General features: G+C 39.4%; 1 protein-coding gene across 13 annotated transcripts in view; it reads left to right on the top strand.

Annotated features, from left to right (window-relative positions):
- Nucleotides 1-16,879, top strand: part of Setd5 (SET domain containing 5) — a 76,565-nt gene extending 59,686 nt beyond the window's left edge. For 9 of the 13 annotated variants that reach the window (XM_058572979.1, XM_058572975.1, XM_058572974.1 and 6 more), the window contains 7 exons: nucleotides 2,855-3,102; nucleotides 6,644-6,700; nucleotides 8,769-9,239; nucleotides 12,128-12,426; nucleotides 13,427-13,560; nucleotides 14,029-14,117; nucleotides 14,421-16,879. In XM_058572979.1, coding sequence (XP_058428962.1) covers nucleotides 2,855-3,102; nucleotides 6,644-6,700; nucleotides 8,769-9,239; nucleotides 12,128-12,426; nucleotides 13,427-13,560; nucleotides 14,029-14,117; nucleotides 14,421-15,029 — 1,907 coding nt within the window. In that variant the 3' untranslated portion in view covers nucleotides 15,030-16,879. The remainder of the gene's footprint in view (nucleotides 1-2,854; nucleotides 3,103-6,643; nucleotides 6,701-8,768; nucleotides 9,240-12,127; nucleotides 12,427-13,426; nucleotides 13,561-14,028; nucleotides 14,118-14,420) is intronic. The other 4 variants (XM_046425700.2, XM_046425697.2, XM_058572977.1 and 1 more) reach the window with 1 other exon arrangement.
- The last annotated feature ends 5,719 nt before the right edge of the window (nucleotides 16,880-22,598 follow it).

Here is a 22,598-nt window from a genome sequence, read left to right as displayed (position 1 = left end):
ATTTTGGTAATATTAATGCCATGCAGCCCTTAAAAAACTGAATTACAGACTTATTTCTTTTCATAGCAAGGTTTTTACCATGTATTTCTGAGTAAAAGTAATTATTAAGCAGTGTGAGTAACACAGGAGTCATTAAGACCATGTTAAGAAAGAAGGTTTTAATGCAGTGCATTAATTTGTGAGTATGATTTCAACTTTTGTATGTATTTTTACATATATAATGTTTTATATATATATTTAAAATTTTAGTTATAGATGGACATAATACAAAATAAAGATTTTTTTATTCATATTTATGTGATGCCTAGGATCTAATCCAGTGCTTCACACATGGCAGGCAAATACTCTACCGCTGAGGCACAATCTCAGCCCTACATATATAATAATCCTGAGAAGTACTTGAGTGAAGTTTTAGAAAACATTAAAGTACAAATAGATTTGACCACATAAAGTTTAACAACTGGGCTAGGGATATAACTCAGTTGGTAGAGTGCTTGCCTTGCACACACAAGATTCTAGGTTCAGTCCCCAGCACCACAAAAGGGGTGGGGGGTAACAACTATTATGCAATGAAATAAAAAGGGAGGGAAAGTAAGTAATCAAAGACTGCTGGCCTATAAACTTCATAAAGGGAAATGTCAGGTCTGTTTTTTACATTAGAATGTCATAAGTATTCAGTAAATATGTTAAATGAGTCTCCTGTAGACTGATTCGCAGGCAATAGTTTTTACCCAAATTTTCTAGTTTTTCTACAATGAACTTTATCACTTCACTTACTTGACTTTAATAATTACCAGTGTTGGACCTAACAGAACAGAGGTCTTTTTATTATTTATTTATTTATTATATAAGTCTCTTGAAATATTTAAAAACTTATTCTGAATGTAATCCTTGTGTTACATGTTTGTTTTTTCCTTTTCTAATACCTAGGCACTTTTTTTAAAAGAGGAGAGAAAACTTAGTTTCTAGGAGGAAAATAAAGGAAAACATCAATATACTTCCAGTGTAGGAAAATAAAAAAAATTTTTGAGATACCAGAAAGAATATAAACATCTCCAATATTTTTGCATTTATTCTTCTCTCTGCATTTAAATAGGTTACCCTAATTGGTGTCTTACACCTCTTAACTCCAGATAGTTTCCCAGTTACCAGTTTTATTCTAATCATTAACTGCTGACCCAAAACTTCTACCTGAAGTCCTGGTATAGGTTCACTCCTTTCACTAAGCTTTGCGGATGTAATTCAACATAGTGATTAAAGTGTAGACAGGAGGGCTGGGGATACAGCTCAATTGGTAGAGTGCTTGCCTCGCATGCACAAGGCCCTGGGTTCAATCCCCAGCACCACAAAAAAATAAATAAATAATAAAATGAAGACAGGAGCTAGATTACCTCGTATCTCCGTACATGCAGCAATGTCCTCCTGTTTAACGTGGGGTGACAATACTACTGGATTTATAGATTTGTTAATATTAAATCAGATATTTCACATAAAACACATAGAACAGTGCCTAGTATGTAAAAATCACACACAACACTTGCCCAGGCTAGAGTTGAACTCCTAGGTTCAAGCAATTATTTTTCTCCGTCTCCCAAGTAGCTAGGACTACAGGCACACACTGTCGCACTTGACTTTAACTATTGTTTTTAACACGTAACAGTATCATCAAACGTATCAAGCATGTTTTATATGTGCTTTCTCTTACTTTTTTTTTTGGTAAAGGAGATTGAACTCAAGGATACTCAACTACTGAGTCACATCCCCAGCCCTGTTTTATAATTTTTATTAGTCTCACTGAGTTGCTGAGGCTGGCCTTGAACTCAAAATCCTCCTGCCTTAGCCTCTGGAGCTGCTGGGATTACAGGCATGCACCACCACACCCGGCTTCTCTTACAAATTTTTAAGCTCCTGAAAATAGAATATGTTTTGACTATCTCCCCCTCTTACCTGTGTCATTATGCATCAGTGATTTGCATATAGTAGGTGTTAAGTAAATTCATGGCCATTGTTAAATCAATCAATGAATAGAATTAGGAATATGTATTTTCCAGTAAGTAGGCTGCTTTGTCCTGAAAGGTCATTGACATATGTAGTGTAGTAATTTGCTTTTTAAGTAGACTGAAGAAGTATAGAAAATGGGGTTAGCCAAATGAGAAAAGGAGTAACATCTAGATTTTTTTTTTTTAATGGTTGAGAGAAATATTTATAAAAATCAATACACATTTTTCACTAGAGATTAGATCCATGTCAAGGAACCATGTATGCCTTTTCTGCTCAAAATGTTATAGAACCATTGAAAGGGGGCACAAATACATAAGAAAAGGTAAACGGCATATGCAATTTGGCATGCCAATAGTTTTAGTTGGTGATGTGGCAGTTAAGTAGAAGGTGATTTTAACAAAGTAACACAGATTTAAAATTTTTGAAAGCTTGGTGTGATAGGAAGAATTTCTCTTTTGCTCTGATACAGTAAATTAGTTCTGTGTATCAGTCATGTGAATTGTCAGATTCAGAGCTGGGTGTGGTGGCCCACATCTGTAATCCCAGCTCCTTAGAAGGCTAAGGCAGCAGGATGGTGGGCAGCACAGCATGGGCAACATAACAGACCTAAGTGTCTTCAAAAGGAAAGAACTGTCAGAATAATTTGAATTTCTCTGAGAGAGTGCTTTAAGACTTATTTTCAGTGCAGTTGTAATTAAGAGTTTCTCTGGATTTTTTGTTTGATTGCAGGAGTTAATTTAATGAGATGAGGCAAAAGAGGTACAAGTCATTATAGGGCAGAGATTAATAGCTTGACTACAGAGCTTCCCATTAAGCTACAGTTCATCTCTCATTCGAGCTTTGTATTTCACAGACTTGTTGAGCCCATTAAAGAAATGGAAGTCTCGCTATCTGATGGAGCAGAATGTTACCAAGTTACTTCGGCCTCTGTCTCCGGTCACACCACCCCCTTCCAGTTCAGGCTCAAAGAGCCCCCAACTGACCGCACCTGGCCAGACTTACCCAGGAGAAGAGGAGTGTCGAAATGGATACAGCCTCATGTTCTCGCCAATCACGTCTCTTACTACTGCTAGTCGCTGCAACACTCCTCTGCAGTTTGAGGTGATTTGGGTTTGGTTTTGGGGGTGTACTAGATATGAAAAATCATCATTTGTACCTCTTCATTTCAAATATAATGTCATTTCAAATGTTTCTTTACTGTCTTCCTTCCCCATCTCACCAAGAGAATGGAAAATCTCAGGGTCAGTGTGGCCTGTTAACCTGGTAGCCTCTCATCTTGGCAGCCCCTGTACTTCTCAGAATAGGAAGAGTGCTACCACAGATCACATTCATTTCTCTTTGGCATGCAGTTCCTCAGTCTCTTTAACTTTAGGTATTAGCATGCTGGATCTTTTTACATCTTTACTGTATACTTTGGTCAAAAGAGGCTTCTAGGTGCCTGTAGTAACCATTAGTAGCAGCAGCCTGAGAGCTTAGATTGTACTGATGGGTTGTGTCTCCATGTAAATGGGTGAGGTGTCTTTGCCAGGTTGTTTGGTATTTTCATTGTAGCCTCAGTGAGCAGATTTAGAAAGCATTGGAGAATGGCTTATGGCGATTGTCTTTTTGTTTTTGTTTTTTTCCACTCCAGGTTACTTTCCCTTCTTGTTTCAATGCGTTAGGAATGAAAAATGGACACAAGACTAGCAACATGCATTTATAAAAGTCAAATTTGTTACATTCACTTCTTTGGATTAAGTTAGAAATCTATACCTCAGCTGTTTCAAAATGTAATTCTGAATCATTTTAGTATTCAAGTTTGGGTGGCAGGTTTGAATAGAGTCCATGCGTTTTTGTTTTTTGTTTGTTTTTTTTTTTTTAACTCATCTTTTGCATGTTGCTTTCTTCTGTAATTACATTAAATGGACACTTTTTCTTCTCAGAAAACTTTTTCTGACCACTAAACGTACTTAGCTTTCACTTCTCTAGAGGTTGTTTTGATCATTAAATGTTCTAACCAATCCCACCCTCCCTATTCAGCCTTTTTGAGAGAGTAAAGAGTAAAAATAGCTGGAATTTTTGTGTATACTCAGAAGGAGAAAATAACATTGAAAGCACAGCTTTGTTCTGTACCTTACTTTAGATCATAATATCTTACTTTTGGAACAAAACTTCCTGGAGCTGGGGTTGTGGCTCAGTGGTGGAGTGCTCGCCTTGCAGGTGGAGCACCACATACAAAAATAAACAAGTGGGCTGAGGATGTGGCTCAAGCGGTAGCGCACTCGTCTGGCATGCGTGCGGCCCGGGTTCGATCCTCAGCACCACATACAAAGATGTTGTGTCTGCCAAAAAACTAAAAAATAAATATTAAAATTCTAAAAAAATAAAAAAAATAAACAAGTGAAATAAAGGTGTTGTGTCCAACTACAACTAAAAAATAAAGATTAAAAAAAAAAAAAAACTTCCTTCTGGTGGGAAAAAAAACCAAACTCCTGCTTGTGTTTGACCTTTCTAGAAAAATTACTCTTTATCAAATTCCTTATGGTATTCTTGTTAGGGAATATTAAGGCAGCAAATTCAAAACTTTTTAATTTTATTTTATGTACTTGCAGTTGACTTTTCATTAAGCAATTTGAATTTTATAATAAGATATCATGAGAGGGGCTTGGGTTATAACTCAGTGGTAGAGTGCTTACCTAGCACATGTGAAGCACTAGGTTTAAATCCTCAGCACCCCATAAAAATAAACAAAGGCATTATGTTCATCTATAACTAAATATATACATATATATATATATATATATATATATCATGAGAGAAAATTCTCTCTGGAGGCCATTAGATTATATGAATATAATAGTATACTTTATCAAGGCAAATTATATTATTATAAGTGATATTACAGAAATTAGAAAGTAAGTTTTCCTCCAAAACAAGCAGTCAGTGCATTCTGTATTCCTTATATTGTTTTGAATAATTGTGAAACACTATACAAACGCAAGGGGTTTTTATTTATTTAAAAATTTTAAAAACTCAAAAATCATTTTAATGAAGCAGAATACCAGGAAGGAAAGAAAATATTAAATAGCAAAAATTCCAGTGCAAGGTTACACTGTTGTAAACTTGTGATTTAACTAAGGAAATTTAGCCTTTCTCATTTAAAAAAAAGAAGAAGAAGAAGGGGCTGGAATTGTGGCTCAGAGGTAGAGCGCTCGCCTAGCTTGCGTGAGGCATGGGTTCGATCCTCAGCACCACATAAATATAAAATAAAGACACTGTGTCCATCTATAACTGAAAAATAAATATTAAAGAGAAAAAAGAAAAACTTTACCTCCCTGACCCATCCTTATTACGATACTAATGGCCACACTCTATGTATATTCTAGTACAAATGAGTAGCCTTTTGTCCATGAAAACCTATGATAAAGAAATATCAAAAAAAAATATTACAAGTAAAAAAACAGCTTACTTTGGGGGAAAATATTTTTGAAAAGGGAAGAATATTCAGGAGATAAGTGAGGAAACTCCAGTGCTGAGGTAGTGGGCTGGTGTGGGGGACAGCATCTAGAAAGAGAAATTAAAGTAACATTGGGAAGGCAAGCTTAATTCACCTCTCTTTTCCACTAGAATAACCCTTCCCTTCTCTTTCTGCTCTTAGATCCATACTCCACACAGATACTAGCTACCCTCCGCTGAATAAAATTCACAGCTAAAAGCCTGCTCTGCTGAAAACAACATCATTAATCCTACCCACTAGAGCATAGGTCAGCCACCAGGGCCACACTTATCCAGAGTCCACAATGTTGGGAAATCCTTTTCTCACCTCAGCCCTTGCATTCTGAATCCTTGTCACAGTCGGCACCATTACTTTCTTTACATGTCATTTACATCTACCTATCATGAGCCCACTGCCTAGTCCCTATTGTTGGGCAAGTGCTGCCTCAGGTGAGAGTGCTACCCTGTGTAGATTCTAGGTGAACATGCATGTTTTTTTCTTTTTTCGCTATGTTCCCTGAAGTAAAATGGATGCTAACCAAGATAATATTGTTAGAAGTGCTCCGGTCCAATTAGATTGTGCCAAGAGCCAAATCCAGCTTGTAAGTTAGGGATTTCATCACTCACACTTCCTTGGGCTCTCATTCAAGAGAAACTGACCAGTCCTTGTTAGTCCCCAGTGTGCTAAGATGTTCCCCTGGATAACCATGGTGGCCTGAGACATATAAGTCAATGAAGGAATGGGATGATCAGAAGGGATGTGGGTGTATGAACAAGGTTCCTCTAAGAAGGAATAGGGAGTAGGATGCCTTCAATAACAAGTACTAAAGGTTGCTAAACTTTCTTCTGATACAAAGAAATATATAACCCTGTAAAATTTCACCTAACTCTTTCCTGATAGTATGCTTGAGGTGTTTACTTACAGCATGAAACATTATAACCAGTTTTTCCTTAAATGCTTTCGAAGACCCCAGGAAGCATTTTAATAAGTCATTCTATCCATTTAGATGAATTCTGCAGTTAAACATTTCCCCGGTGCATTCTTATCCAACACCTCCCCTCCTCCCCAAGTTGTGGCTAACATCTATGCTTGCTTTATTTTTTGTTTGTTTTGTTTTGCTTCTTGACTTGGAGTAGATGAATAACAAGATGCTTTTCCCTCCTCTAGAACATATCCTCCCCTGAGAGTTCCCCTGCGCATAGGCCCGAGTCCCTGTCACCCGAGGTAGTTATCACACCATCTCAATCACACTTGGAGGCTGAGAGTGAGTGTGCATGAGTGTGTTCCTGAGTGTATGGGGAGGGCTGGGGGTCTGAGTGAATGGGGAGATGGGCTGGAGGGCGGCCAATCAGTCACAGCAAGTTGAATGAATCTTTCTTCCTGTGTGACTGTGACTACACAGGATTGTTCATGTAGATGGAGGAAAATTTAAGCAGCTATGTGTATGTGATGGGGTTGATCTTTGTTGTTTGGGGGAGGGGGTGGCTGAAGAATTCTATTAAAGAAGAACAGAATTAGAAGTTTAATGGATGCTGAGTATGTGATAAGAGCCTTGTTAAAGTCATTAATAAATAAGGTCTCTTTGTTAACAAATAAGGAAAGTTGGTAGGAGCTGTCTTTTAATATTTATTTTCTTAGGCAGTGTATATTGGAAGAGTTGGACAGTGACTTATGCCTTGTTCCAGGGTTAATCTGACAGCTCTATGTAACCAGACGTTTGGGGCTGTGGTTGATAGATTAAAGAAGCTTCCTTAGGAAAGTTATTCTGTCTCACAGCTTTCTTAAATCTTCTCTATAGCTTCTTAATGGGTGTGTAAGGAAACTGAGTCCATGGCTTCTGTGTCATAGGCCTCCCTCCATTCTGCAGTGGTTGGGATATAGTTGCTGTACAAGTGGTATCTCTTAGAATGTCAGTTGAGTGTGTTTTTCAGAAACCTTAATGCTGGGGCTGGGGATGTGGCTCAAGTGGTAGAGCGCTCGCCTGGCGTGCGCGTGCGGCCCGGGCTCGATCCTCAGCACCACATACAAACAAAGATGTTGTGTCCGCCTAAAACTAAAATAAATAAATAAATAAATATTTTAAAAAAAAAAAAAGAAACCTTAATGCTATGGAAATGCCAAAATCAGATTTTAGTGCTAGAGTTTTTATTGTAAGGTTTGGCTTAATGTAATCATCATTAACCCCATGAGTCTACATGGAAACTTTTTCCTCTTAAAGAGAAAGTCTCATAACCTCAGAATCTACTGAAACTTTAACCCCACTCACTTCCAATCTAAAAATTAGGGCTAAAGTCCATGAGAGTTAGCCAAACTCTGCATCTGTCAGATTTTATAAAATCAGTATGAAACTGGAAAAGGGTTGTGTTCTACTAATGTAGCAGGTATTTTAACTATCTTGTTAGGAAAATACAGCTCACTCACTTTCTCCTCAGCTGGTTGTTAAAAATTCTAAGTTAATATAATTTGGAGACTGACATGGTGTGGCATTTGGGGTTTTGATACCATGCTTTGTAGACAGTTAAGCTACAGTTGGCCTAGTGGTGGAAAATCTTGGTGTTAGAGCTAATGATAACCAAATTGAAGGTGAAGTTTATTTTTGGTACATTTCAGCATTTCACATGCTCTGCAATGTTGAACACCAGTGATCTTGTGATATGTTTGGCATACATTAGAGGAAAGAAAGAATTGAGTGGTCAAGAAGTTGTATGAGATGAGAAACGCTTATTTAACAGTGAAAGTGAATGAAGAACTGGTTGGTTGATGTCTTTTATGCCATTCTCCTTTACTGAACCAGTAGCTTAAATACTTGCCTTTCTGTCTACCTTCTACTTTTCTCCACCTTTTTCCCTACACCCACCTTCCATCAATAGTAAAAATTAATAACACCAAAAGCCAGTTAATCTTAAGGTACCTCTGTAGTTTGCATGGGGCTCAGGTATATTCCAAATTATACCACCAGTCCCTTATAGTATAGTGCACAATGACTCAGCAAACCTGATGAAAGGCTAAGCAGGCAAAATAGACACATTTGGCCAGTTACCTAATTCTAACTTTCCCAGTATTCTCATCCAGAAAGACTTTAAAGCATTTTGGGAAAGGCCAGGATTCTTTAGTAAACTGGCCTGTATCTATTGCTTTGTGGAACTTTCACCAATGTTAATGGCTTTCTCTCCTCTACTTCCATCCCTCTTTTCTTTCCTTGTTCACCTTTGCCCCTCTCACCTCCCTTTCTACCCTTTGACTTTTTCCTTTCTCCCCTACCCTATGTCTCCGTTGATTTTTATTCTTTCAGCTCTGTCACCGAAAAGACCTGGATTTGACAAAAGTAGGATACCTTGATTCCAACACTAACAACTGTGCTGACAGACCTTCCCTGCTCAACTCAGGTCATTCTGACCTGGCTCCTCATCCCTCCATTGGGCCCACCTCAGAGACTGGCTTCCCAAGCAGAAGTGGAGATGGACATCAGACCCTCCTGAGAAACTCGGACCAGGCATTTCGGACAGAGTTCAATTTGATGTATGCCTACTCCCCTTTGAATGCTATGCCTCGAGCAGATGGATTATATAGAGGGTCTCCCCTAGTAGGGGATAGGAAGCCTTTACATTTGGATGGGGGATATTGTTCCCCAGCGGAAGGGTTCCCCAGCAGATATGAACATGGCTTTATGAAAGACCTTTCTCGTGGATCCCTGTCACCTGGTGGTGAAAGGACCTGTGAAGGGGTCCCATCTGCCCCCCAGAACCCACCACAAAGGAAAAAGGTAAGTCTTTCATGTTACAGAGCCCCCCACTCCCCAAGACCATTAATCGAATAATTTGGTGGATATTTACCAAGTTCCAGGTGCTCAGGCTTCTCATATAAGTAAAACCTAGTCTCTATCATGCCTAGTGAAAGTCAGTTTAGTATATTTTGGTGAGTATTGTAAATATTCAGGGCTGGTGACGTAGTTTGGTGATAGAGCACTTGGCTGACATGCATGAGGACCCAGGTTCCAGCCCCAGCACAAAATATAATAATAAATATCCAACAAATTTAAATACCTGTTATGTGCCGTATATTTGCTAGACAGTTGAAAGGCTAACACAGTGAAAAGGAAAAAACTTAAATTATTCAGCACTTCCCAGGTTTTTGACACTGTGATAAGCAATTTACATTCATTTTATCCTAACCATGTCCTGTGAGATAGGTGATTTCCCATTTTGCAGATAAAGAAACTAAGGCAACTTGAAAAACTAGCCCATGGTCACTCATAGCAATGGAAAAATCAGGACACTGTCTAATTCCAGATTGCATGCTTATATTTCTACCTTGCTAGATTACCTAGATTCTCCCCTAATTGCTTATAGAAAGTGAGAGTGAGCTTTAGAGATAATTACATTAATAGTGAGATGGATGCTCCAAAGGAATTATTCACATGTGGTAAGAGCACGATAGCTGGGGAACTTGGCCTAGTCTGATAGGTAGAAAGTACTTTGAAAATAGACATGAGGTCTTTAGCCTGTTTAAGGGATAGAGGTAGAGTGAGAAATTGCAGTTATTGCTTTGGTTGAATCTCGAACAGGAAGCAAGAGTCAGGTAGCCAACAAATGAGGGTGAAGATATTGTAGTAGAATGAGCAGAGCAAGTAAATCTGTGACACTCCACTAGGTCAGCAGCGGGGGTGCATTGTGGTACAAACAGTTCAATGTGGTTACAGTGTCAGGTAAAAAGTAAGAGCGCCCAAAGAGATTAGCAGGGCCAGGAGAGCTTATTATACATAATACCTGTTCTAGAAATCACAAAACCTAAAGTGTACTTTTTGTATCAGTGGTTCTCAACTATGGGCATTTGAAAATGCATGGGAGTACTTTGTGGTTTACACAGTGACTTGCATTTATTGTTCAGGGATAATGGTGCCGAATTTTCTGTGTGGCAAAAATACATGCTTGTTGCGAACTTAGTGGCTTCTTGTATTTTTATTACAGTGATAATGCATTACCAGAATTTATTATAACTGGCTTCTTTCCAAGATTATGTATAGAAATGCATGTAAACAATTATCTTTACTGTCAATATTTGTACAGTTGGACAGAAAAATGAGAACCCTTAGGGGATAGAAGGAGTAGGAAATTCAAGCAGGTAATTTTGAATAAGAGAGTAATGGGTTTCAAAGACTGGCATGAATAGTGCTGACTACCAGAAACAAAAATAACCTGAATTTCTAGTTTCATTTATTTATTATGCACAAAGGTGATTGAAATTATTATTCAGAATAATTTCTGAAAATATATTGGGCAAGTGAAGTATACCAAGTTTTTGTGCAGTTTGGAGGTTTTTTTATTGTTGTTTGTTGGGGGGATTTGTTTCTAACAGCCAAATAAACTTGGTCTCTGCCCTCATACAACTTACAGTTTATTCAGGAATTAGCAAGACATTGTATAGCATGCGACATAAGCAGGTGTGGTGCATCAGCAAAGAGGCATGTGCCAGGGAGGCAGGAAATAGGGTCTGTTGTGGCAGTCAAGAAATAATGAGTGGGCTGGGGTTGTGACTCACTGGTACAGTGCTTGCCTGGCATGTGTGAGGCCTTGGGTTCAATGTTCAATCCTCAGCACCACATAAAGATAAATACATAAAATAAAGGAGATAGATAGATAGATAGTTTGTTTTGTTTTGTTTTTTAAGAAACAAAGAATGAGTGAGGCAGGTGATGGAGGCACTGGGGAAGTTTCCAGGTAGGTATAGGTTTTCTAGAGGTAACTTGGCTAAATTATAAACTAGTAATTTCTTCTCTTTTGATTTTAGTGTCTGTATAAGAAAAATAATACTAAATCTCTATGTCTTGAAAAATAAGAGCATATTTAAAACCTCAGAACATTGGCTTTCTTTTTTCTTTAATACCTACCTCCTTAGATTTGTAGTCAGTGAACAATAGCCATCAAAATCTCCTGGAAGGCCGGAGTCCTGGAAAGCACATACCTATAATACCACCTACTTTAGAATCTGAGGCAGGAGAATCCCAAATTTGAGGCTATCCTGGGCAACTTAGCGAGACCCTGCCTCAAACTAGTATTTAAAAAGGGCTAAGCAGCTGATGTGGTGGCACAGGCCTATAATCCCAAGCGAACCCTGTAGATTGAAGCCAGAGGATCACAAGTTCCAGGCCAGCCTCAGCAACTTAGCAAGACCCTGTCTCAAAATAAAAAATAAAAGACTGGAAATGTAGCTCACTAGAGTGTTTATCTGGTATGTGCGAGGTTCTGGATTCAACTCCTAGCACCCCCAAAAAAAATCACCTGGGGAGACTTTCTGTAATTATACAAGCGTTCCCTTTTCTAAGTATTCCCATAGATGCAAATAACTATAACACACTTCTGTGATGTGTAATGGTAATCTAACAGGTTTTCCTGAAAAGGGTTGCAGTCTGCTTGGTGAATATTGTTATTCAAAAATGGCATCTCCTAGACTGTTCTCTTCCATTTACTGATTTCTGTCTCAAATTTGTAACTGCTCAGAACTATCACACCTAGAAAAAGTTGTCATGTTTGGTACCTGCTTTATTTGCACAGCTTGACCAATGGTTTGTTGGGGTTCCATCTTCTTTCCCCGTTGCTAGTACTCCACTAATGATATCCAGCTAATGTACTGTTTCTTTTTTTTTCTTTCTAGGTATCCCTGCTGGAGTACCGTAAACGGAAACAAGAAGCCAAGGAGAATTCTGCTGGTGGGGGAGGAGACTCTGCACAGAGCAAAAGCAAGTCTGCAGGAGCTGGGCAGAGCAACAGTAACTCTGTTTCTGACACTGGTGCCCATAGTGTGCAGGGATCCTCAGCCCGAACCCCGTCATCCCCTCATAAAAAATTCTCCCCATCTCATTCCTCAATGTCCCATTTGGAGGCAGTAAGCCCATCGGATTCCAGAGGCACTTCATCTCACTGCAGACCTCAAGAAAATATCAGTAGTAGGTGGTAAGTTTATATTTGATGCTTTATAGTTAAATTCAGGAGGGAAGTATACCTCTAGGATCATTCCCAATTTGATGTTTGATATTTGGGAGCACTTTCTCTAATAGCACAGCTGTCTAAGAGTGCTATCTGTCCTCCTCAGCTGATTTAATAGTATTAGCTACATTTCTAGCCATACAAAAGCAAAGAATTACCAGCAAATCTATAGAGTAGCACTCTTAGACAACATACAGCTATGGATGCCCATAAACTATTTTGTTTGGTGGGCATTAACACTGCCTCTCCTATTTTCTCAGTTCACGTAAAAGGTAAGTCAGGAGTCCAGCCAAGTTCCATTTGAATTAGCAACAGATATTTCTGTTCCATGCAACTAACATATTCAGAATAACAAAACATTCTAAAAGAACTTATCTGGTTTAGGGGAGACCACTAGAAAAGGAAGTAAGCTGGGTGTGGTGACAAACACTTAACAAATCTGGCTACTTGGGAGTCTAAAGCAGGAGTTCAAGGCTAGCCTGGACAACTTAGTGAGATCCTATTTCAAAATAAAAAATTAAAAGGATGGTGCTGGGGATGTAGCTCAGTGGTGCAGCACCAGAGTTCAATCCCTAATATGGGGAAAATGGGAGAAAAAAGTAAATAATACTGGTGACAAGATCTGAGTATCAAAAGAGTAAAATAGAGAATGAAACACAGACATCTTAAACTGAGTCTGAGAAAGAAGAAACATGGCTCAAATGATTATGTTCATTAAGAAACCCTTTATTAAACTGCTACTTCGCAGTCAGGTACATAATTTCATAGAGGAGAAAATTTAGCATTTCAAAATGGGGACTTAAAAAGTTGATATCTTTAACTCATTTTTTCCCTTTATTTCTTCATCCTTAAAAGTGATTTTTCTTTTGAGAGAATATATTGTACAGCCTATGTGAGAGCTTCATTTGTTTTAGACTCTTTGACTCATAAGTCTTCTGGCTTAAACTTGTCCCTCTCACCTTTGCAGGATGGTTCCCACGTCAGTAGAAAGACTTCGAGAAGGAGGGAGCATCCCTAAGGTCCTCCGAAGCAGTGTGAGGGTGGCCCAAAAGGGAGAACCCTCTCCCACGTGGGAGAGTAACATCACTGAGAAAGATTCAGGTGAGTCTATGACCGCCTTCTGTCAGTCAGGTTGAGGGACACATAAGCCAGGCTCTTCACGGTTTATGCCAAATGCTAGGGTGAGGTGAGTCAGTTTCTGGCACACTTGGGTTCTGCTATTTGCTAGGCTCCAGCTCAGTCTTGCTCTTTGGGCCTACATCATTTTGTAAGGTCTAGCATTGCTTGCTCTCTGTCTGCTCTTTTTTCCCAAGGGATACCTTTCTGTAACTCTCATCTCTCCAAATTCCTGGAGCTCCACCTCGATGAAGGATGAAGAGAAGGAAGGAGACGGGAATCAGATCAGGCATTTAAAACATAGCCCATAATTAACCACTCCTTTTGCCCTTCTGGCATGCTGCACTCACTCAGTTTGTCATAGAGAGCAGCATGGGTTGGTGATGGCATTGGTGATTTGGCTGTTTTCTCTCTTGCTCTGAGAAGCCAAGTTGATTTTATAATACCTTCTAGACCCTGCAGATGGAGAAGGCTCAGAGACATTGAGCTCAGCGCTCTCTAAAGGAGCAACTGTTTACAGCCCTTCCAGATACAGCTACCAGGTAAGTTGAGAAAGTGCTGATCTCTGGGTAGAAGAATATATTCTCATTTCTGAATGTTTTGTGATCCAAGCCATCCTGTACAGGAGATGCTCGTGTTGGCATTGTCTCAGCAGGCTTGGAAGTAAGTTGTCGTTTGCCTTCCCTCAAGTATAAATCATACCACAAAAGTAAATAAGGTGATCAGAGACAATGAGTTGGCTGCCTTTAGTATCCAAAAAAAAAAAAAAAGTTATAAATGTGAAGATCACAAGCCATTGAAGAGACTTGTTCACTTCCTTATGCTTTCTTCCAAACTCTTTCTAGCTCCTGCAGTGTGATAGTCCACGGACAGAATCACAAAGTCTCCTTCAACAGAGTTCCTCTCCCTTTAGAGGACATCCCACCCAATCTCCAGGATACAGTTATCGAACTACTGCACTGAGACCTGGAAACCCCCCTTCTCACGGTTCTTCTGAATCATCCCTCTCTTCTGCGTCCTATCCCAGCCCTGCCCACCCTGTGTCCACAGACTCGTTGGCCCCATTTACAGGGACACCAGGGTATTATAGCAGCCAGCCACATTCTGGAAACAGCACTAGCAGCAATCTTCCCAGGAGGAGCTGTCCTTCTAGTGCTGCTAGCCCTACCCCACAGGGCCCCTCAGACTCACCAACCTCAGACTCGGTTTCTCAGTCCAGCACAGGAACTCTGAGTTCCACCTCCTTTCCTCAGAACTCTAGGTCGTCATTGCCATCAGACTTACGGACTATCAGTCTGCCCAGTGCTGGGCAGTCCGCTGCCTACCAGGCCTCCAGGGTATCTGCGGTTTCCAATTCACAGCATTACCCACACCGTGGGAGTGGGAGTGTGCACCAGTACCGACTCCAGCCACTGCAAGGGTCAGGAGTCAAGACTCAGACAGGACTTTCCTAGGGCTTCTGGACATGGGCAAACAGAACTGAACAAGCCCATAGCTGCTTCCTTCCAGCTGCCTCTGGATCCTGGGCCGAGCATATTGCTGGAGGAGGGGGTTACAAGATGCCAGAGGATTGGGTCTGGTCGACAAGAAACAAGACTTGTGGTCCCAACTGGCCTCTGGCCTTGGAGAAAGATGTAAATCTTGTCTGAAGCAGAGACTATAAAGAAGTTTCTCCCTGCTGTTAAGGGTACATTGTTGACAAGCAAATGGTGTTTTGGTTAGTAACGGTTCTAAGTGCAATGAGTTGTGTTGAAGCCTCTGTCTCCCATCCTTGCCTGTAGCCTGTAGTCACTTGTGCAGTGAGGACATCTTTTTAAATAATAAAAAAAAAAAAAAAAAAAGTTTTTGTTTCAAAGGAAAAAAAGTGAAAAGAGCCAATCTCAAAGCCCCAAGCCATCTGAATAGTGTTAGGGTTTTATGCACTTAAGAATAAAGGTAGGTATGTAAATGTTATCCCTAAGACAACCATTCCAAAAGCAGATATCTGGCCAAGGTGTACTCCCTACCTTTGTCTTAAATCACCAGGAAATAGGCAGGGATAATAAAGCTTGGATCTTGCTCCAACTGAGGGATGCTTGGCTCTCTGAAGATGAGCTTGTGATCAGCTCTTGATTATTTGGGAGCCGACAATCTTCTATTCCTCCTTCCCAAGCTGTTACACAGCTTAGTAACCCATGGAGTAAGTAGACAGAAGTGGAATGAGAAGTGAGATGGGCCAATTGCATTGCTACTTAACAGCTTTTGGCAATAGATTTGATTAGGAAGGATCCCAAGTGGTCTGGGATTTCTTTGAATTTTATTTTTTTCTACTCCCAACTAATCAGGAGTTGACGATCCCATGAGCAGGACCGCCTCCATGATTGGGGAGCATGCACTTGTGACTTGCAGGGTAAGAATGGGAAGATAGGTTTGTGGAGTGGCACCGACAGGACTGTGATTGTGTGTGGGCCTGCCCCACGTTTCTTTGGGGGATGCTTATGTGAGAGTGGGCCGGTGAGGGAGTTAGCAAGCCACCCACACCCCTAACACTGTTCTGGATGAGACGAGAGCAGACTGGCTTCTCCCCATCAGTGCATTGTGCCTGTTGTACACCCCTGGAGGAGCCCTGGAGCCAGCCCAGGTGGGGTACACAATCTTTTAAAATTCCATACGGTTGCCAGCTTATTTCTTTCACTTGTTTACTGTAATATCCGGCGTGTTTTTATTTATCTAATTTTGTATTCAGTTATAACCATGGTAGGGGTAGTGAGTATATGACAGGTGTGATCCCTGGTGCTGCAGTGGACCTTACTTCTTTTCTTTTGGACAAGATAATACTGTGAGTCTCCCTCCTTCCCTCTAATTTGTTTTCACCTTTTTTTAACCAGCCTCTTGCATCCCTTTCTTTTCTATCCTGTCCTACAACTATCATATGCACAGTCTTCTCTCTTTGTGTGTGACTGTTACAAAATTTCACTTTTCAAAATTTGAAATCAGGTGTTTGCTCAAATGAGGGGAGATTTTTTTTTTTTTTTCCCAATGCTGAAACTTAAGCAGAGTACTTTTCTTTTTGTTGTTTCCCCCACAAACCCATCAGTCTGGGAGAGAGTTGGGAGTGGAAATCATGTTGCCTGGGATGCCGGTTTCTTTGTATATTATATAAAACGTATGTAAATGTCTCTCCATTTGGGCTGGGGTTTGCATTCTCCCCTTGGCTATTAACCAAGGGGAGAGGCCAGCGGGCAGGCGGCCCTCACCCTGCCTGGCACGTGCAGAGACCCCAGCCACTCTGTGTGGGCAGGGTGCTGTCAAGACCAGACCTCTAGGGGGGGTGGGGGCGGGGGGTGGGGGGAACTCTTGGAAGGGAAGAAGTTTCACTTCTTTCTCAAGTGGAGTGTTTACACCTTGCTGTAACATTTGAACTTTCACAAGAGATGTAATAATTTTGATAATAAAATTCTTAACCATAATAAAGTTGAGAACTTTTTTTTATTAGTCTTGTCATCTGACCTTGCCTAGTTTTCCCAGTGTTGTCCTTACCTAATAAGGGCAAGTTGGACCCACATTCAGGAGAATATGCTCTCGGTAGAGTTGTTTTCCCCATAATAGAGCCAGGAATAATGATTAATCTCTGGCCTTTTATGATGAGGTCAGGCCAGTGTTAAAGTAAGTCTGCTATGTTGGAACTGACCTTTGAAATCTCCTTTGAACTGGCATAGTTTCCCTGACCTTGACCTCATATGTTTAGCATATACTTTTTCATTCTCATTCAAAAACAATGCTGGGCATTATTTTGGTGCTAAGCTTATTATGCTGATTAAAATGATGGTTGGGTGAGCAATTTAAGATCTCTCCTAAAGCTTATATTCTAATGAGAGAGAATGAAACTAGTATGTAATTAATAGTCTGTACCATGGTATTGGAACCTTTTTACCAAGATGGCACCAAAAGTGAAGAAGGTAGTGAGGAAAGGCATACGTTATCTGTGACACTCTGGCTCCAGAGGCAGCCCAGATACCCCAGGCAAGCTCAACCACTATGCTGTTATTAAGTTCCTCTAACCACTGAGTCTGCCATGAAGAAGATGGAAGATGATAACATGCTTGTGTGTGTTTTGAGTATCAAGGCCAACAGCATGAGATTAATCAGCCTATGAAAAAGTTTTATGACATTGATATTACCAACCAAGATCAATACCCAGATTAGGCCTGATGGAAAAAGAAATATGTTCAGCTGGCTCCTGGTTAGGATATTTGAAATATTGCCAACAAAACTGGAATCATCTAAACTAAATCCAACTGGCTAATTTTAAATGTACATTTTAGTTAAGATCCCTACTCCATAGGCTAGGGTTGTGGCTCAGGGGTAGACTTCTCACCTATATATTTTTTAAGTACCAGGCTCAGTCAGTGGTAGAACACTTGCCTAGCATGCACAAGGCCCTGGGAATCTTAGGGAAAAAAATGACCTTTTTTTCCCCCCTCCCCCCATAATAGGTAAGTGACTAGGGTAGTTGAAAGGGCCATTCCAGACTGGTTGGACAGGAATCACACTGAGGAGTTGACACTGAAGCTGAGACCTGAGTGATAAAGAAAGCAGTCATGGAACAATGTGTGAAGGTCATCCTGGGCTGTTCAATCAGGATGTGCAAAGACTCCCAGGTAGAAAAGGCTTAGTTTTCCATCTGAGATACAGAACAGGGGCCGGTAAACTTTGTAAGGGGCCAGATAGTATTTAGTCTGGGCAAGCCATGTGATCTCTGTTATAACTACTCAACTCTTTTATTGCAGTACAGAGCATCTGTAGACAATATGTGGCTGTGTTCCAGTAAAGCTGCATTTACAGAAACAGGTAGGTGACAAGTTGAATTGGACCGATAGGCAGTAGTTTGCTGGGTCCTTAGTGTGGGGCCTTATAGGTTTAATTTAAAGAATCTGCCTTCTGAGTACTGCAGAATTTTAAGCAGAAGTAACAGGATCTAATTTATGGTCTGCAGGTTGTTTAGTTGTATTATACAGTTACTTTGATTTGATCCTGTTGGAAGGACAAACAAAAAAGCTGGAAAACCAGTTTGAAAAGTATAGCAGATATTCAGGCAAACAACAATGTGGTGGTGGCTTCTACAATAAAGATGGTAATAATGGGGATAAAAGGAAATAGTTGAAAAAGGCATTTAGGGTTTCAAGACTGATTTGTAATGCAACGTTGTTTTCAAATTTTGACTAATCTTGTAGAATTGTAGTACTACTCTTCATTGTATGAAAACCTGAAAGTCCATTAGTTGTTCTTCAATACCACAAACAGACTGGCTATTTGGACTTTTTTCACTTTAGCTATTTTTAAGAATAGGACCCACTCATTTGGGTTACTATCTAAGAATTTCATGGATTTACTCCTGTATGCAGGAGGTAATAAAACATTTAATTCATAAGTTTTATATTAACCAATATAGTAAAAAATAAAGCTCACACACAAAAACTAAGTTGCCTTTCCTTGAATGAATCCTGCCTGAATAAAACAATGAAATAAAAATAAAATTAACGGTATGTAGTCTAATTTGTAAATGAATGAATATTGAAATAATACACACTGTGGATATCTTTTAAGGCCTTATGTAGTTTTAATTGTTCTGCTTGTTCTGTGGTTATGTCTAAAACTATAGTATATGATTCTCTACAACGTATATCAAGTATTGTGAATGCTTTGGTTCAGATGTGTCAAATTAACAGTAAAACAACAAATATACCAAAAAAAAAAAAAAAAAGGAAATAGTTGAAATCAAGATAAGTTTTGCAGTTGCGCAGTGGGGATAGCCAGTGGATTAGATTGGCAGTTTTTGCTCTAAAATTTGTTTGAAAAAATTTTTACTGAGTTCCTCTGATAGACTGCATTTTGTTGCTAAGTACATAAGGGATTCAAAGATGACAATGCTATTTTTTCTTTAAGGAGCTTCAAAAGTAATCAATTCCTGGGGCATTTTGGAGAAGATGCCCTAGGAATACCTAGCCTAATTCTGAGTGGGATAGGAAGAAAATAGTGTGTGCAGTGCAGTCCTCTTTAAAAAGAAGTTCTGTGTCCATTGTATTTTGTCTTAAAATTCTGTGATGAAAACAAGCCAGAAGCTACATTTTAAAGATGAGAATTGAGGCTTAGTGCCATGTTCAACTGTGTGTACCACAGGTCTGCTGATAATTAATAGACCTGTGTATTTTCTGCTTGAATTGGAAGGCTTTTGTTTATTTTTCATAATCATTGAGAGGTGTTCTAAGCTGTATGCAAGGCACTGAGAGTGCGAAGGTATGACAGTCAACAGCCAGCCAGTGGGAATTGGTCTCTTGACTGTTATCAAGTACTGTGTGGCTAAGCGCTTTCCTTTTTTTTTTTTCTTTTTTTAATTGCTTTTATTTTTTTAAATACATGACAGTGAAAGGCATCACATATAAAACACAATTTTTCATATCTCTGTATATAAAGTATGTTCACACCAATTCATGTCTTCATACATGTACTTTGGATAATAACGTCCATCACATTTCACCATCACGCTTTCATTTTTTTTTTTTTTTTAATATTTATTTTTTTTTAGTTTTTTGGCGGACACAACATCTTTGTATGTGGTGCTGAGGATCGAACCCGGGCCCGCACGCATGCCAGGCGAGCACGCTACCGCTTGAGCCACATCCCCAGCCCCGCGCTTTCTTATTGATGTGATAAATCTAAACAGATGAACAGCGTTAAGGAAGGAAATCAGCGTAACAGTGGCAACTTGTACATTACTTCACAATTTCCAGAGCTCTCCCATTTTATGTGATTATTTATCTCATTCATGCATAACAATATGTGGGGTAGGCATTCCCATTTTATAATTTTTTAAAAATTAAAAGTTAAAGAGCCAAACAGACAATTTTGGAAATTTGGGGCAAATTTGCAATTTCCACGGGAAGCAAATAGAAATCAGTGGAGGTGCCGTGAAACTTACTGGAAATCACTTACCTATCTGAAAAGGTACAGCGCCCTTTTCTACTTTAAGAATACCGTTCTAGGGTTGGGGTTGTGGCTCAGTGGTAGAGCGCTTGTCTAGCATGTTTGAGGCACTAGGTTCAATTTTCAGCACCACATATAAATAAATAATGGTCCATCAATAACTAACAAAAATTTTTTTTAATTTTTTTTTTTTTTAGTTAAAATGTGGTGCTGAGGATCGAACCCAGTGCCTCACACGTGTGAGGCGGCTGCTCTACCACTGAGCTATAGCCCCAGCCCTAATAAAAAATTTTTTAAAAAATACTATTCTGGGGCTGAGGTTGTGGCTCAGTGGTAGAGTACTTGCCTAGCATGTGCAAGGCCCTGGGTTCGATCCTTAGCACCACATAAAAATAAAGATTTGTCCAACTACAACTAAAAATTATTTTTTAAAAATTACTATTCTGGCCCTTTCTAGGCACTGTTTGATGATAGTACAAGGTTCTCTGTTTAGCAGAAGTCATTCTGAAGAAAAAAAAAATGCACAGTTGTCCTAATGGAGTAGGTGATTCTATTTTTAAGCTGCATTAATATTAGGCTTCATAACCTGTTCCATATAAGGCACAGAGGAGATAAAGAGGTTTTGCAAGGGTCCATAATATACTTAATAGTAGTCAGGCATTGTGGTGAACACCTGTAATCCCAGCTACTGGGAGGCTGAGACAGGAGGTATCACAAGTTCAAGACCAGCCTTGGCAACTTGGGAAGACCCTGTCTCAAAATTTAAAACAATAGAACAAAAAGGCTAAAAATATAAGTCAGTATCCCTGGTACAATCCCTAGTAATGCACTTAAATTTTTTTTTTTCAAAGACAGGAAGGAAATACCTTAGAGAAAGATAATCATTGAAAGAGGTATACTGTTCCTTGTAACTTTTACCTGCTCCTGCGGAGATTCTGAAGTCATAGTTTGACTGTATCTCAGACTTCCCCATACCCACCACCACCTCTACCACCATTAAAGCACACTAAAACTTTGGACAAGTTTAGAATAGATATCCACAGGTACTCCAAAACAATGTGGGCAGGGATAAACCACCAGATGTCAAAAAACTTTCATGATACCACAATTTGTTTTAAAAGAAGGAATGGTTCATCTAATGGATCTCAAAACTCCAAAATAACAGGCACTGTCATTGGAAAGCTCCACAAGCCAGTTTTAAAAGCAGCAACTAAAACTGAAGAATTTGCAGTAAGTCCAAATGATGGTTTTAGTCAGATCTAAGAGACTTGATTCTAACCTTTGAAGGTTTCTTCTAGGACAAAGCTTGGTACTGAATAAGACAATTAAAATAGAGATGAGGGCTGGGGATACAGCTCAGTTGGTAGAGTGCTTACCTTGCATGCACAAGCCCCTGGGTTCCATCCCAGCAACAACAACAACAAAAAAAAAAAAAATGAAAGGGGAAATCACATTAAATGAAATACTTTGAAAAATAATGAAATTAGGGCTGGGGTGGTAGCTCGGTGGTAGAGTGCTTGCCTCACATGCATGAGACCCTTGGCTTAATCCCCAGCACCACATAAAAATAAGCAAAAATAAAGATCTTGTGTCCATCTACAACTAAAAAAAATGTTTAAGAAAAAAGATGAAAGTAGGATTGTTCCCTAAAATCTAGAATGCTTTCTCTTTAGAGTAACAATATAAGAATATTAAATAACTCCTGATATTTTAACTTCTCTTACAATTAATTGTTAAGCTCTAAGCATATTCTGTGCTGAATTTAAACACCTATCATTCACGCAGTTCATATTTTAATATTTTACCATGAAGCTCAAAAAACTGTCATATATCATACCTATTTTCTGAACGTGTAAAAAACATTTTATCTATATAGAAATGAATGATGGGGTCTGGAGTTGTAGCTCACTTTCAGAGTGCTTGCCTAGCATATGTGAGACACTGGGTTTGATTCTCAGCACCAAATATATAACAATAAAGGCCCATCAACAATTTAAAAAAAAAATTTTTTTTTTAATGGATGATGGGAGGTATCTCAGGGGTAGAGTGTTTGCCTAGCA

Source organism: Marmota monax, unplaced genomic scaffold (genome assembly GCF_021218885.2).
Source record: "Marmota monax isolate L192 unplaced genomic scaffold, Marmota_monax_Labrador192_F-V1.1 WCK01_AAM20220418_F8-fsc00028, whole genome shotgun sequence".
Taxonomy (NCBI): Eukaryota; Metazoa; Chordata; class Mammalia; order Rodentia; family Sciuridae; genus Marmota; species Marmota monax.
The sequence above is the reverse complement of the archived record's forward strand: the minus strand, read 5'-3'. Positions and strand labels throughout refer to the sequence as shown.